Source organism: Elephantulus edwardii, unplaced genomic scaffold (assembly GCF_000299155.1).
Source record: "Elephantulus edwardii isolate Elephantulus edwardi_28Jun2011 unplaced genomic scaffold, EleEdw1.0 scaffold00019, whole genome shotgun sequence".
In the NCBI taxonomy this organism is placed as follows: Eukaryota; Metazoa; Chordata; class Mammalia; order Macroscelidea; family Macroscelididae; genus Elephantulus; species Elephantulus edwardii.
The window spans coordinates 20,399,346-20,416,236 of record NW_006399769.1 but is presented as its reverse complement, the minus strand read 5'-3'; the positions used below and the strand labels follow the sequence as shown (position 1 = coordinate 20,416,236).

General features: G+C 41.9%; 2 protein-coding genes across 2 annotated transcripts in view; one reads left to right on the top strand and one right to left on the bottom strand.

Annotated features, from left to right (window-relative positions):
- CRIM1 (cysteine rich transmembrane BMP regulator 1 (chordin-like)) overlaps positions 1-3,483 on the top strand; it is a 262,797-nt gene extending 259,314 nt beyond the window's left edge. Inside the window, exons 16-17 of the mRNA XM_006882357.1 lie at positions 2,431-2,621; positions 3,307-3,483. Coding sequence (XP_006882419.1) covers positions 2,431-2,621; positions 3,307-3,483 — 368 coding nt within the window. The remainder of the gene's footprint in view (positions 1-2,430; positions 2,622-3,306) is intronic.
- Positions 3,484-7,255: 3,772 nt separating this feature from the next.
- FEZ2 (fasciculation and elongation protein zeta 2 (zygin II)) overlaps positions 7,256-16,891 on the bottom strand; it is a 70,487-nt gene continuing 60,851 nt past the window's right edge. The window contains exons 8-9 of the mRNA XM_006882395.1: positions 10,995-11,060; positions 7,256-7,386 (exon numbers count right to left, since the gene is read on the bottom strand). Coding sequence (XP_006882457.1) covers positions 7,256-7,386; positions 10,995-11,060 — 197 coding nt within the window. The remainder of the gene's footprint in view (positions 7,387-10,994; positions 11,061-16,891) is intronic.

The window sequence follows — 16,891 nt, the reverse complement described above, 5'->3', positions numbered from 1 at the left end:
TCATTCTTTCTTAGCCACAACTCAATACTGCCACCTATCTACTCCTGTTTATTTTCCAAGCCATTGTGATACAGTTTTTCTATTTCTTGTGGAAGGTGCAGTCTTCATTGCTTGAAAGATTAATGGTCTATATATTCTAAATGTTAGGCTTGGCTCAGGGCAAATGACCCGCCAGCCAAATTCTTGGCCCTGTTTAGCTCCATGTGTAATTGCTTTGACTGAATAATGCCGTAGCATTATGCTAGTATTAATTCAGCCATTAACTATTGGTGCCCCTGTGTATTGCACACAGTCTCAGATGCAGGGCTTTGATTTTAAAAAATACCCTGGTTTATTGTAGGAATTTTCAGGAACCTGGGCATCTCTTAGGATCCCCACCATAAACCCTTGAGGATAAATTTCCTTGTTCATCAGTTGCAGGCAAATCCATACCACTTCTAAGTAGTTGAACAATTTTAAATTTTAATGTTAAACACATTGTGAATCTCACTGATGGTATTTTTCCCCTCATTTCCATTTTGACTTGTGTGAAACACTGAGCTAAATTTATTGGGTGCTTTTCAGCACATGGAACAGAATATAATAAAGCCAGGATTTTATGAAGAGACCTGTCTCAATGTCATTGTTCTTTCATCAAGATTTTGTTAATTTACTTTTTCATTTTCTTGTATGATTGATATATAAACCACTTCCTTCCATTGTCTTTTGGAATAAGGAAAGGTTAAAAAATCAGCAGTTTATCTGTTACAAAACTGAATTAACTCACCAGTAAAACGTCAGTTCTTTTTTTTTTTTTTTTTTTTAATTTTTTTTATTTTATTATTTTTGTGCGCGTGTACCGTCAAATCAGATCTGACTGGTACAGGAGGAGATTGTCCCTCCTTTCCCGGCAGAGCATCTGGTGGATTCGAACCGTGCGCCTCTGGGATTGTAGTTGCAGCTCCTTGCCACTAGGCCACCAGAGCTCCCCTAAAACGTCAGTTCTACATTTGGCATTTTTTGCCAGAGATTTCACACTGGGAGCCTTGGCAGCACAGTGGTTAAAGCATTTGTCTGCTAACCCACCAGCTGTTCATGAAAGGAAGGAGCAGCCATTTGCTTCTGGAAAGATTTCTAGCTTTAGGGATCCAGTAGCAGTTCCACTCCGTCCTACACGGTCACTATGAGTCGAACTCAACTTGATGGCAGCAGGGTTGGGACTCTGTTTTGTTTCTTAAGTATTTCAAAGAGCCCCAGTGACATGATGATATGAAGTATTACAAGGAGCCCCCAGTGGCACATTGGTTAAAGTGCTTGGCTGCTGACTAAATGGTCCACGCATGGACCTTGCAGTCTCCCCTTGCTTTGTAGGAGAAGGGTAGGCGGGCTGTGTGTTTAGAGATGGAGTCTGGGGAGCCCAGGGAGGCTTTTCTGTGCTGTTCTCTTTAGTGGTAGTACAAGTCGGAATTCACCCAGTCGCAGTAGGTAAGGTTACATACAATATTGCTGTCTGCAGTGACTTAAATAATGAGGAATCCTTCTCTTCCATCTCCTCCTTCTAAAAAACCTATCAATTAAAAAACAACAACAACAACAAAAAAAAACCCAAAAAAAAAAACCACCAAACAAACCAAACCTGAGTTTTTAAACAAAGAGCAACTCTTTCACACTCCCAAGTACAATAAAAGCAAACCTTCCTGCATATTTGGCTGAAATACTGTCTCTTGCACTTAGAAAATCTGATTACAACTTGCAAGGAGTGCTAAGTCTCAACTCAGATAACTCTTTGCCATTGAGTTAGAATAGACTCCTCGCTCAGCCTCCAGTGGGTTTCCCCAGGTTGTAAATTAAAACAGAGGACAATGCCATCTTTTCCTGGGCACTGCTGGTAGATTCCACCCACTGGAGGCACCACCTTGAATCAGCAGCGGGACTCCTTACGGATACGCCACCAGACCTCATGCACTGAAAGGGGAACAGTTTAGGAACACAGAAGTCTTCATTTGATAGGAGCAAAGCAAATGGGTATTATGTTCACTACAGTAGGAAAATGACCTAGTAGATCTAGTGAGTTTTCACCATTTGGGTGTAAAACTCTGTGAATAGCAGAGACTAAGCAAGGAATGGAGCTAATACGTATATCTAAAAAAATCCTTCAAGGGCAGGTATATTAATACTAACAAAAATGTGTATGTATAATACCCTCATTTTAGTCACTTTATAAATGCAAGAACTAGCATTGTCAACCTGGTTTTTTTTTCTCTACGCTGGTTCCTAAGCACTGTGAATTTTGATAGAATTTTTAAATCAGCATTAAATTTTTACAGTATTTTTAACCTTCAACAACTAAGAAATTCAAGTTGCTGATCTCTCTTGCAAATGTTTATCAAAATAATTTTTTAAAGTTCTGATAAATGCTTCTGGTTTCTTTGGATTGTTTTTTTCTCGTAGACATGGGTCACCTGCAGGTGAACTACAGAGACAACAACAGGCTGCAGCAGAGCGAAGACTCCTCTCTGGACTCCATCGTCTTGGTCGTGGTCCCCATCGTCGTCTGCCTCTCTCTGATCATAGCATTTCTGTTCATCAATCAAAAGAAACAGTGGATACCACTGCTGTGCTGGTATCGGACACCAACCAAGGTATTGTGAAAATATCCAGTCTTTTGAATAATTAGGAAAGCTCGCACTCTTCGTTTCCCTTAATATTGCTTGGAACCTTTTCTCTTAGTCAGTGAACTGTTTACTACCTTGCTTTTTGTAATCTCAAAATGTACAGCAGCTTGACCTATCCAATATAGAATATTTTCCCAGGGCTGGATTGGTCACTAAGTGAATCCATCATCCCCCATCATTTGTTGGTTTATGAATCTTGACCCCACTTTTAGGACTTAAAAGTTTCATGTGAACTTAGCAGTCTCTATTCTGGGTGCATGCTGGGTCCCTACGTCCAGAGCTGAGAGAACTAGGTATAATCGTGTGTTACTAGCCTTAGCCTAGTGATTAGCAGTCCCTCCTTTATGTTAAAATTTACTTGCCTGGTGAGCCCTCTCTTAAATGCAAGTCTCAAAAGATTTGAAAATAGTTACCATGTCATTGCACCAGTCTTTTCAGATCCTTCATCGGCTCCCTGTGTGACATAATTTTCTGACACTTCACCTTTAAATGATGCAATTTGCCCATACCTTCCCCCCTTAAAAGAACTATAGAAAGTGATGTTCCCTATATAAGCTGGTGTTCTCTCACTTGAATAGGCACTAAATTTCTGTTCTTTCAGGATATATGAAGCAGCTAATTCTGTGTGGTCTTTCCTCCTCTTATTAACTAGCCTTCTTCCTTAAATAATCAGCTGGTATCAGTGGGCTGCAAGAAAGGAACACGCGTGCAAGTGGACAGCTCCCAGAGAATGCTAAGAATTGCTGAGCCCGACGCAAGATTCAGTGGCTTCTACAGCATGCAGAAACAGAACCATCTCCAAGCAGACAATTTCTACCAGACCGTGTGAAGAAAGGCAATGTAGATGAGATTTTCAAAGCCAGAGAATGACTAAATCTGCTCTTAAAAGTAAACTAGGATTTGTGCACTTGCTTAGTGGATTGTATTGGATTTGTGACTTGATGTACAGCGCTGAGGCCTTCCTGGGATGGGCTTTGTCGACAGCAGCGTGCAGGACAAGCATTCCCACTTTTCCTCAAGATAACTGACCAAGTGTTTTCTTAGAACCAAAGTTTTTAAAGTTGCTATGATATATTTGCTTGTAATATAGCTGTAGAGATATTTGGGGTTGGGGCAGTGAGTTTGGTTGGGAAAATGGGTGGGAGGGTGGTGTTGGGAAGACAAATTGGTCAGCTTGGCTTGGGGAGAAATCTAGTAAAATCAAAGCAGTTTCACAGGCCAGCATCCAGACGGGGCTTCTTCCTGCTGCTCCAAAGAATGCAGTGGCCGCTGCAAAGTCCAGGCCTAGCCAAGCAGGAAACACACAAGCCTTGCAATCCAGCTGCAGTAACCACCTTAGAACTACCAGACAAGCGCATCAGAACCTCTTAATAGCCATCCCAGGTATAAAGCCACAAGTTTCTTTTCTATACAGTCACAACTGCAGTAGGCAGTGAGGAAGCAAGGGAAATGCAAGAGCAAAATTTCTCTAAAGCGGGTTCTTAGGAATTTACAGTTATACTTTTTTGCTGCTTTCCTTTTTTTTTTTTTTTTCTTCCAAGCCAATCAGCCAGTTACTAGCAGAGTCAGCAAAAGAACAAGACCTAGGTCGCTTCTTGATGTGAGCACTGGAGCTTTTCTCACAGCAGCATGGCAGGAAGGAGATGGTGAAGGACACCAGGCATTTCCAGGGGCTACACTGCATTGTTTGTTGTTGCTTTGTTCTGTTCCCATATTGGTTGTTTATAGTTTTGGTTCAAGCTCTAGCTTAAGAAGAATCTTTTTTTAAAAAAAAGATTCTTAGGGGATTTTTTTTCCTTATTATATACTGATTCTACAAAATACAAACTACTTCATTTTAATTGTATATTATTCAAGCACCTTTGTTGAAGCTCAAAAAAAAATTTATGCCTCTTTAAACTTTAGCAGTTATAGGAGTATTTATGTAATTATGCTTCAAAGAATAAAAGTATTTGTGTGTGTGCGTGTGTGTGTATATATATATTCATATATATTTATACACATACAATTTGTTTTCCTGTTGAATGTATTTTTATGAGATTTAAATCAGAACAAAGACAGATAAACAGGCATTCCATATCAATGCTTACGATCACTTACAAATTTTTTAATAACTGAATTTCATTCTACCTGCAGTTTAATCAGAAAGGTATGTGTGAGTGGTTGTGTGAATATATCTAAACACATTCACCCACGAATCACTGTGTGTATGTGTGTGTGTAAGTGTGTGTGCACATGCATACGCCTTAAGCAGCCAGCATGGCACCTGCTGTGGAAAAGTATATTCACTCAGATCTTCCTCATTTGGATTTGTGTTCAGTTGGTTTTCAATTCACTCACTGGCCAGAGACATTGATGGCAGTTTATCTGCATCCTAATCAGCTCCTGGATTGTTTTTTGTTTTGTTTTAATTTCAAACAACTGTTTGAAACAACTACTGGAATATTGTCCACAATAAGCTGGAAGTTTGTTGTAGTTTGCCTCAAATATAACTCTGACTGTATACTATAGTGTTAACTTTTCAAACAGCTCTTAGCACTTTTATATTAATTACCCATTTGTGCATTGATTTTTCTTTTAAAAATGCTTGTTGTGAGAGACACAGATACCCAGTATGCTTAATGTGAAAAGAAAATGTGTTCTGTTTTGTAAAGGAACTTTCAAGTATTGTTGTAAATACTTGGACAGAGGTTGCTGAACTTTAAAAAAAATTAATTTATTATTATAATGACCTAATTTATTAATCTGAAGATTAACCATTCTTTTTTGTCTTAGAATATCAAAACATGAAAAGAAAAAGGTGTTCTAGCTGTTTGCATCAAAGGAAAAAAAAGGATTTATTATCAAGGGGCAATATTTTTTATCTTTTTTCCAAAATAAATTTGTTAATGATATGTTACCAAAATAGATTTACATCAGCCTGGTTAGTATAAAATTTTGTTGACAATTAATTCATTCCTGGCATAAAAAGTCTTTATCCAAAAAAGTTGTAAATGCTTGCTTTTGTTTTTCAAAAATCATGGCCATATTATAAAAATACTAACAGGATATAGGACAAGGTGTAAATTTTTTTATTATTATTTTAAAGATATGATTTATCCTGAGTGCTGTATCTATTACTCTTACTTTGGTTCCTGTTGTGCTCTTGTAAAAGAAAAACAAATATAATTTCCTGAAAAATAAAATAGATATATGGCACTTGGAGTGCACTGTAGTTCTACAGTTTGCTTGCTTTCCTTGAAAAGAATACAAAACTTGAAGGGGAGGATTATTTGCAGTTTTGGTTCTTGGCAGCCAATAAACATTTTGAATCATGTAGTGTAACTTTGGAAAAGATAAGTTATCTAGAAAGACAAATAGCCTTTTGTGCAAGCTTGTCAGTCCAGTGAACCTCTCTGAGATAGCGGATTTTTTAAGAGACGGTGTGTTTAAGGGGGCAAAAACCTGTTTGCAGGGGCCATAGGTCAGAAATGTGCTTCTCTCCCTTGTTGTGTGCCATCAAGTCAGAACCAACTCATAGCTGACCCTCCCCTGGGTTTTCAAGCACATTCAGTCACCTGGGAGGAGATTGCCCATCCTTTTCCTGAACCTGGTGGTTTCAAAACACATGCCTTTGGGATTACAGCACAGTTGACCACTAATCCAGCAAAGCTCCCTGTTCATTTCTAAGTTAGTGTTAAAACCAGTCCATCATGTACAAGAGGAAAGGTGTTTCTGTGGGGTTTTGGTTTTTGGTGGTTTGGGGTTTTTTGTTTTGTTTTATTTTTTAATTTTATACTGGTTTATTTACAAAGTCCATACACATCATTTTTCACACCAGATCTTTCCCATTTCCTTCACTCTCTCCACCAATCAAATTGTGTGACTGATTAATGCCCACCATTCCCATCCTCATATTCATTCTACAATAATGGTCTTATACATTATTTGTCCTTATGGGACTGAGTTCACTTAGCATAATGCTATCCTGTAGGAGGGGAGGTTTTAAGGGGAAGCCCTAAGTAAAATTAGAAAACAACCAGGAAGCTTTGAACTGACATGGAAAAATGGCTATTTTCATATACTTCAGAAGTATTCATTTAATGGCTATAAAACAGACCTCTGTTGATCTCTTAAAAAAAAATACATCCCCCAGGCCTCTTATGTCTTTTAAAGCTATATATGTCTTGCAGATATAAAATTCTCCAAATTTGGGTCAAATCTGTTTAAAGTCATTGTTTTTTTGCCATCGGGTCAACTATGACTCAGAAACCCCCATGAACAACAGACCTGAATCCTATCCTGTGTGCAACTGTGGAAGTACTCAATATACCATCAAAAATTTGAGGGAAAGGGGCAAATAAGTTTTATGTTTCCATTATCAGTGAGACACATACAACAAGGAAACCATTTCAGATTTTACACATCCTCAGTGACAGCCAGCAAGAGGAGCTGCCATCAGACGTGAGACTGTGCGACTAACAGCATCAGAGTGGACGTGCTGCAAGGGAAGACAAATCCCAGTGATCGTGGAGTGAGGGATGTGATTATCTCCATGTGCGCATGGATGTGTATGAGGAATTTTAAAAGCCCCTTGGTAGCAAGGCCCATAGGCACGCTTATCATATAAAGAAGAGGTCTGCCATGGTTGCTTGGACTGCCAGAAAATATACGGAACTTCGTTCCATAGCAGCTGTGCAGGAGGGGACAAGGTCCAGTTCACTGGCTGCAGGGATGGGACAGAATGCAAATTCTACAAAGAAAAGGGACATCATGAATGACAACCAAAAATGCAGAACCAGGCATAACCCTGGGGTTTGGTTTTGGTTTTGGTTTTACCTTTATTAAATGACACAAACGCGAATGGAACCAACAGAAGTGTCTCATGTCTAGTGATAATACCCATAGGTATCTAGAATTAGTACTTTGAGAGAGACAGGCCTCATAAAATAAAACACAGTGGAAAATGGGCAATGTTGCAGCATACAGTTCCTTAAGCACCTTGAAGGATACAACTCTCTTTGATAGTACACTTCACAGACACACGAAGCAAAACTATTAGACAACTAAAAGTGACGATTAGACTCTGATAGTGAATGGCAACTGCTGGTTAAGACTGGAACAACAGTGATAATGAGCAGCAAGCTATAAAACCCATCCACTCCAACAATGTCAACATTCACTACGTCGTGAACCAGGGTAATGCATATTCTGGTCACGTTCCTTCAAGAACACCTGCATTTGTTCATTTCAGTCTCTGGGCAATACTGGTTGGTGGTAAGGATATTGACAATCCTCTTGTAAAAAAATCAGTGCTAGGTCTTACCATCACGGAAGATCAGCTCCATGCATAAACACGTAATGCTTTAAACTAGTTCATCAGTGCAAGTTTGAGCTAGAAAGTCCTAAAAATGCAAGTGAGCATACTGCCAGTTAATGAAAAAGATGTCACTGCACATGCACAGTGGATGATCACTCCCTCCCCCGACTCGACCAAGTTAGAGAGCAGTTCATGATTATTCATAGAAAAAACCATCTCTAGGTTCCAAAATAGTGTTGTATTTCTTCATCCCATTATATAAAGAATTAGTGGAAGTCATGATCTGTTAATACTGAAACTTGTGTTCACGTGTGCTGCATTTCCAATAGGAGGAGAGCAGAGGGAGCCAGCTTTTGGGGTGTCATCAATTGTCCAAGCCGCATTCCACAGAGGGCCAGGCTGCTCTATGTGGGACACAGAACTAGAAGAAGAAAAAGGAGATATTTAGGTAGACATGTACTTTCTACACACGTACATAAAAAACATACATACTTTATATACATTTGTATGTATATAAAAAAATCATAAAGGAATGAAAAAATTGGAGGATTATAGGGTTGGGTGTTCCCCCCAAAGGTTTAAAGAACTATAACCAATAGTGAGAAGTTCTCTCAAAGGACATTTGTAAGAATTTTCCAGAAATGAGATCCCAAAAGGTTTTATGTCTCTTAGGATGCCGCCCACAGAGAATAAGGCATCGCCCTATTCTCCAAGGCATGTAAAGGAAGACAGAGCACATCTGTACACATTTATTCTACCAGAGACCTGCACAGCACAGCCTTTGCTACTGCTGCGGGTGAGGGTGCTGGCAAGGCTGTGTTGGGAGAATGAGCAGGCAGAGAAGCTGAAGCCAAGTAGCTCATGGAGTGTCCATCCTGTCCTCCTCTGGCCAGACACTCTTCTCCCATCTCTCACATCTCACCTTTGCATAAAATCTCAGGTGATGGATTGGGGCAGCCAAACCACATTCTTCGATGTTAAAGCACCATTAACAAGTCCAGCCACAGGAGGACAGGAGAGTTTGCCCCTTGAGCTACCCTCCCTCCTCTAAGCAAAGTGTTCAATTACTGGTCCCCCGGGAAGAACAATTAAATGGCTATGAATTTACAGGACGGGTGGAAAAGAGCCTTTTCAATTATGCCTCACAACTACCTTCTCACACGAATACATGTCAGGAGACCAGCTGCCATACGAAGCACATGGTGACCTTGTGGGTCAGAGCACAACTGTTAGGCCCCATGGGCTTTTCAGGGGCTAATTTTTGAGCAGCAAACTGCCAGGCCTTTCTTCCAAGGGGCCTCTCAGTAGAATGGTACCTTGTTAACTTCCCAGTTAATAACTTATTAACCATTTGTACCACTATTTTCTAAGACTACAGAAGCCCCCTGTAGTTGACAACATCTTCCACCGAATCCTTGTAATCCAAAGCCGAAGCAGACCACAGTACATGCACACAAATGGCTTAAGAGCAGCGGGGACGGGGGCGAGAGCTGGGCTTGTGACGAGATCCAGGGCCTGAGCATGAGGGGCAGAGGAGAGACACTGCTGCATGGGGCACGCAGGCCACTTCACGTGGAGTAAGGAATTTCAAACCCCATCTGCTAGAGCCCTCCCTTCTGTGGATCTGAACATTCTTCCATGCAGTTCAATGACAGAAATTGCTAGGCAATGTCCCAGAAGCTCATTCTGTCTCTGGCCCTCATGGCAGTGCCCTAGGGACCCGTGCAAATTAAAGATAAAGACATGTCCTTTCTGTTGGTCTCATTCCTGTTTTACATCTAGAAGAACAAACCTCAGAACAGTCCAGCTTTCATACCACTGCTAGCACAACACAAAAGCAAATAAAGATGTCAGGCATAAAAAAATTCAGTGTCATACGGAAAAAAAGAATCCCTCCATCAGAAAAACATACAGGAAATTTGAACCGCAAATCAGTGCTTCCTACCCCAGGTCACTTCGAGGGGGGCTGGCTTGTATTTAATACCCATATCAGGTCTCTTCCAGGGGGCATTCCTTTGTAACTCACCTTGAGCCCCTGTGTGTACTACTATACAGCAGTGCCCCTCTTCGGGAAGCTGTGCGGGAGAGAGTCCCCCCTTCTTAAGCTTAGCAACAACGCACAAGGAGAAGGCGTATTACCAGAAGAAACCTATTCTCAAAATTGGATGAAACACTACAATATGAATTTTGTGATGCTTTGCAAATCTGCCTGAATAAGTACTTTAAAAATATTCTTTTTCAGAGGAAATTATTAATTTTATCTCTAAGATCCTCATCCTCAATCTCTGCCTTTTCCTCAGCAAAGCAACAGATCCCATTAGATTGTCAATCTTCTCTTCCACTGTTCTTAGCCTGTGCAATCTTGCTCCGGAGATTTGTGGCTTGGTTTCTCACCGCCCTGGATTTATGAACATCACTTCTCCTCCCCCTCTCCTGTCCCTTACACTACTCCCCTAAGTCTCCCTTCAGGACTATAACTGGCATGATTCCTTCCTCATGACACAGCCTCATTCCTCCTCCATGCAGACCACCCTTCTCAAGCCTGCCAGGGTTGCCATCCTTGGACCAAATCCAGACTTAGGGCAACACCACTCATCTTCATTCACGGTCTTTTAAAATTTGGCTGTGGAAATTATCTCCATGTCAGGACCTCAAAAATGAATTTTACACAACCATAGTTTATAATGCTGGTAAGAGAATGAAGTCCTACGCTCCACCATCATCCTACACTCCAATTATGAACAGAACTGGTGCCCTTGTGATGGTGGTAGGTTGGTGGTGCGAACTGGAACCCTGTGGCGGGTTTTCAAAAGCAGTTAATCATATGGGAGGAGGTTGCCCATGCTCCTCCCGTAGCAGCCGGTGGATTCAAAGCACGTGCCTCTGGGATTGTAGCACAGCTTCTCATGACTAGGCTACCAGAGACTCACTCTTGTCATCATCCTACTCACCAATTATGAATAAAAGTGGTGCCCATAAAGTTCCTTTTAAAATCTGCTAGTAAGATGGTGTATGTCTTGACTAATCGGAATGAAGCTCACCTTTCAGTATATAATCCGTTAACAAGCTTGGGACCTTTTCACTGTCCTCCTTCATGGCACAAAGAACTGCGGAGAGAAGGGAAAAGGCCACAATTTAAGATTAAAAATATTAAATGGAAATACTTCATTCTAATCACAGCAGCCTTAATTATATGACAGAACCAATTCATAAACACTATTGATTACTTTGGGAGGAGGGAAAACACTGAAATAAAGGCACAAGGATTTCCTTTGGCTGAATAAGACCCTGTTCAACATTCTTACTGGCGAGAATGTCCCAGGTCTTAGGATGTTATTTTCCCAACTTCAAGTTCTAAGCAGTGGAGGCAGGAAAGAGGAGGAGGCTTTCTGTCCTGGTAACCCCAGAGAGCGGCAATCACCATGTGCCCTTTCCGTGGAGGGAAGGGGCCCATCGATGCAGCGTGCCAAAATGGCAGAAAAAAACTGGGATAAATGGTTTATCTGTGAGGCATTCTTCAAAGAGCACATACCACCGTTTGATTTTTTTTTTCCGCAAAAACACCAAAAGAACAATTCCATGAAACAGCAACCACCTGTCAAGCTATTCTACACTGTGGTAGCACAACAGTTAAGCACTCTACCGCTGAAAGGTTAATAGTTTAAAACTCCCTTATTCCCTAGGGGCTCAATGGGAGACAAGCCTTGGCAATCTGCTCTCATGAAGGTTTTTTTTTAAGTGTTGTCAAGCTGGAACCAACGCGTAGCTGACCCGCCAGTGGATTTTCAGAGGCTCCCAAGTGCATGCAGTTCAACCCACCAGCTGCACCGCGGAAGGAGGATGGGCCGTCTCCTCCCATGCAATTAACTGCCTCTGAAAACCCAACTAGAAGACCAGCTAGGAGTCAGTTCCGACTCAACGGTACACCAACAATAAACGGCACAGGCAGAAATCACCTGTCTTTCTCCCACAGAGCAGCTGGAGGATTCCAACCACAAACCTTCGGCTTGGCAAGCACACCTCCTTACCACTAGGCCACCAGAGCTCACGCTCATAAAGACCACAGCCTGCAAAACACTGTGCGGCAGAGCTCCATCCCGCCACATCGTATCAAAAATTACCTCAAGGGTACCGAACAGTAAAATCAAAGAGTCAGTGAAATTGACCTCATCCTAAAAAGACCCTTTGACAATCTTCTAAGGCGAGAAGGCCTGGTGGTGTAATGCTGCGGCTGGGCTGCTGAGGGAAAGGACAGTGGTGTGAATCTGGTGGCTGCTCCATGGAAAAGGATGAGGCGGAAACCCAATGCGAGCCCGCGCCAGTCACAGCTGCCTCAACAGCAATATTTTCACTCATTTTACACGGGAAAGACTCTTTTTAGTAGTTTTAAAGGAATCAAATCATTGAGCAAATCTGCTGTAAAAGATCATTTTTTTAAAAAAACCTTTTAATTGTGATTTGAGTTCAAGTGTCCAGTGCCAGCTGGTGTTTAGGTCAACAGCAGATGCTCATTTGTTTCCTAACACTGGTAGCAATTCCCACCAGGTGACAGCACTCTCCCCAGCCCCTCACTATGTGCTTCTGTTTCCATTTACCCTCTGCTATTCCCTCCTGCCTTCCGAGCGTCACCGCTGGGCTTTTGCTCATGTATGGTGGACTACTCCATGAGTGTATTCTTCCCAGTTGTTACTGAGCACACTGGAAGTAAGTCGAGTCACAGGGCTGATTTCTGCCCCAGGATGGAAGGGCAGGGCCACATTCTCTATCATACCATGTGGCCTAGTCTTGTATCCAGTAGGATTGGCTCAGGACTGGGCAAGTTTTAGAGCTACTGTTCAGAGGTTCACGGTGTGTCGTAGTTGACTCAACTACACACAACAACAATAATAACAGGGCTTAGTAATTTTTATGCTTCAGGATTTTGCTCCACATTTTTTGCCAGCCTATCGGGGCTTCTATCAGGATCTCTTTCACAGTGGTCAAAGGTGGCAGATGAGCACCATCTAATGTTCCTGGCTTCAGGGTAATGGGGACGGCAGGCCATGTGGCCCATCAGTGCTCTGGACTAATTGACTTCTTGGACTCGTTTTTTGCTCCAAATAAAATGAGTAAGGTGTGTCTGAGCCAAGTCATTGTGTTCAACAGCCTCATATATATTCAAAAACTGGACAATGAATAAGGAAGACCAAAGATGACCTGATGTGTTTGAATGATGCTGCTGGAGGAGGCTATGAGACATATCATGAAATGCCATAAGGACGAACAAATCTGCCTTGGACAAAATACAGCTATAGTGCTCTTTGGCAGTGAATGCTCTGAACGTGTAATTCAGAAGGACCAGGCCTGGAGAAGGGCCTCACGCTTGACAGAGACAAGGATCACTAAAAAAGGGGTTGATCCTTAGCAAGATTCACTGACACTGGGGTTCCAATAAGGGGCTCAAACACAGCACAGATGATGATGACGGGCAGGACTGGCAATGTCCTTGTGGACACAAGGTCATGACGGTTCAGAACCACCTGGACAGTATCTACCACAAGACCATTCACATGAGATAAAACTCACATACACATACTGCATTCACAGAGACTGACAACTCGCAATTCCTCCACAGCTACGTAACCCAGCTAAATTGATAGTGGATCTAAAGCCGATCTTGTTGGTCTACGCTCTGGTCCTGCCGTGGCTGTGTCACGTGACTAAGAGGAAGCTACTTAACCAACCACTCTGTATACTCAGATTCTCATCTGCAAAACAAGAATATTAATTAGACTTGACTCACAGCTTCTTTTCACGACTAAGTGGCTAATTTAGACAAGCACACAGAGTAGTTCCAGGCTCACAGTATTGTTAAGTGCAATGGAGTCCAGTACAATTCATAGTAACTCTGGGAAGAGTAGCTCTGAATTTCATCCTGTCCTGCACCATTCTTATCATTCTTGATATATGAGAGTCCATCGTTGCAGGTACTGTATCAATCCAACTTGTCAACGGTCTTCCTCTCCTTTGCTGGTCTTCCACCTTTCAAAGCATGATGTCCCTTTCTAAGGAATAACTTCTCCTAATAACATGTCTAAAATATGTGAGACAAAGTGTCTCCATCTTGCCTCCAATAACTCTGGCTGTACTTTCTCCAAGACATATCTGTCTGCTCTTTTGGCCGTCCATGGGACATTCAGTACTCTTCTCCAACACCACGGCTCAAAGGCATCAATTCTTCTCCTGTCACCTTTATTCACTGCCCAGCTCTCAGATGCACAGCAGGTGATTAGAAAGACAGGCTTGAATCTGTAGCAGCCTTTAGTCTTTACACGCCAATCATTGCTCTTCAGGACTTTGGAGAGATTCCTGAAGGAGACTTTCCCAGTGCTATATGCCTCCCAATCTCCTGACTGCTATACTGAGGGAGTGGACTGTGGATCCAGTCAAGATAAAGCTGCTCACAATTTCAATCCTTTTCCTATCATGATGATGTCTACCAGTCCAGTGGTGAGGATTTCTGTTTTCTTGATGCTGAAATGCAATCCATACTCTTGATCTTCTGCAGCAACCACTTCAGGCCCTCCTCACTTTCTGCAAGCAAGGCTGTGTCATCTGCATATTAGTTACCATTACTGGCATTAGTAGTAGTAATATAGGAACTCCGCTGGAACAGGAAGTTTACATGTTGGGCTGCTGACGGTAGGCGGCTGGAGTATGCCAGTGGCTCCATGGGCAGAAGATGAGGCCGTCTCCTCCCTTGAAGATTTATGGCCTCAGAAACGTGATCAAGAGTAATCTTGAGCAAAAACAGAATCACTGCAGTGGGTTTGATTATAATAGTCGGTATTACTATTATTACTGTACCCGGGAGCTCCTTCCCGTAGCATTCAGGAGAACTGCACAATCCTACTCCTTTCAATGGTATCTTCATAATCACATTAACCTGGATCCCCATTCACACAGCACGCACACACTGACTCACCCGAAGATTCCAAAGTATGTCCATCTATGAAGACATCACCCGGGATTGACCCACTGGCATTTGATGTTAGAAGTATGTTGATTTTGGACTGACCAAGTGTTTGCGCTTTGTCTGAGCTCAGGTTTCAGTAATCTCTGGCTCTAAGCAGTATTTGCATTGCCTTCATTAACGGCAGAGTATTTCTAATTTCAGTCATGTTTGGGATCTTTTTGGTGGTTTTTTTTGTTACATATCAAAACCCACAGCATCATTAACCACCACTCATCGTCAGTTTGCTGTACTGTGGGGGCTTGTGTGTTGCTGTGATGCTTGAAGCTATTCCACTACTACATCAAATACGAGCAGGGTCATCCACAGTGGGTAGGTCTCAGTGCAGCTTTCAAACTACGACAGAGTAAGAAGTAGGATTTGTCATCCAATTTTGAAATAGCAGGTCCTTGAAAATCCTAAGAACAGCACTAAGAACGCTGCTTGTTATATAGTGCCAGAAGATGAGCCCATAGGGTTGGAAGGCTCAGAACAGGACTAGGGAAGAATCACCCCCTAAGAGGTCTACCATGATGACAAATGGAATAGAAAGATGTCATCCAATGATGGCCTGCTGATGTACCAGGACCCAAAATGAGAAGAGCTGCAAACACAGGTTAATAATAGGCACATGGAATGTCCTTAGTATGACTTGAGGAAAAAGTGGAAGTGGCCAAGAATGAAATGGCGTGTGCAGATATCAGCAGCTGAACATTAGTGAGTGGAAATGGACGGGTTTCGGTCATTTTAAATCAGCCAACTATATGATCTACCAGGCTGAGGATGACAAATAGAAGATAAATGGTGTTCATGACCAAAAAGAATGTTTCAAGGTCTATCCTCAAGTACAGGGATAATATCCATATGGATACAAAGATGATCTGTTAATATCACGGGAATTCAAATAAATACATCAACCACTAAAGCCACACCTGAGAAACTGAGCATTTCTACAGACTTTTGCAATCTGAAATTGATTGTACATGCAGTCAAGAAGCATTAATAATAACTTGTGACAGGACTGCAAAAGCTCAAACAAAGAAGAAAGACTAGTAGTTGGAAAACATGGCTTTGGAGACTGAAATGAGCTGGAGATTGCGTTATAGAATTTTTTGTACAAGGATTAATATATTCATTGCAAAAACTATTACAGCTGCTCAGCTCCACAATCAACACTCTTGGCACCAGCAGTCAGGAAATCAAAAGACAAATTACATTAGGAAAATCTGCTGTCAGGGACCTCTCCAAAGTACTGAAAAGCAATGATGTCAGTCTGGAGATTAAGGTACATCTGATTCAGGCCATGGTCTCCATAATTACTTGCTATGCATCAGAGAGTTGGACAAGGACTAAGGATGACAGAAGAAGAATCAAGGCCTTCAAACTGCAGTCCTGGAGAAGAGTCTTGAACATATCATGGACCGCCAAGAAAAAAACTGGTCTATCTTGGAGAGGGTGAAACAAGTTTCTCCTTGGAGGCTAGGATTTTGAAGCTCTGTCTCTCATACCTTTGGGTACGTAGCCTGAAGAAATCTGTCCCTGGAGAAGGATATCATGCTTGAAAGAGTAGGCGACAGTGAAGGAGAGGAAGACCCCCAAGGAGATGGATTGATACAATAATTGGGGCAAGGAGGGTCGGTGTGTCGGAATTAGTGAGACTGGCTCAGGACAGGGCAGGCTTCAGAGCTACTGTACGTAGGGTCGCTATGGGTAGCAGGCAACTCGATGGCATTTAACACCAAAACAACAACTATACATATCAACTCACCTAATGGAATAAACACAGGAATAAAATGGACTAGATCTTTGGAAAGAGATGGTGAAGAAGGCCAGGGTCAACTATGAAACGGACTTATCAATTCATTAAAAAAACTCAAACTCATTGCCACTGAATTGGAACCCACTCTCACAACTGACCCACTAGTGGATTTTTCAGGAGGCTGTAAA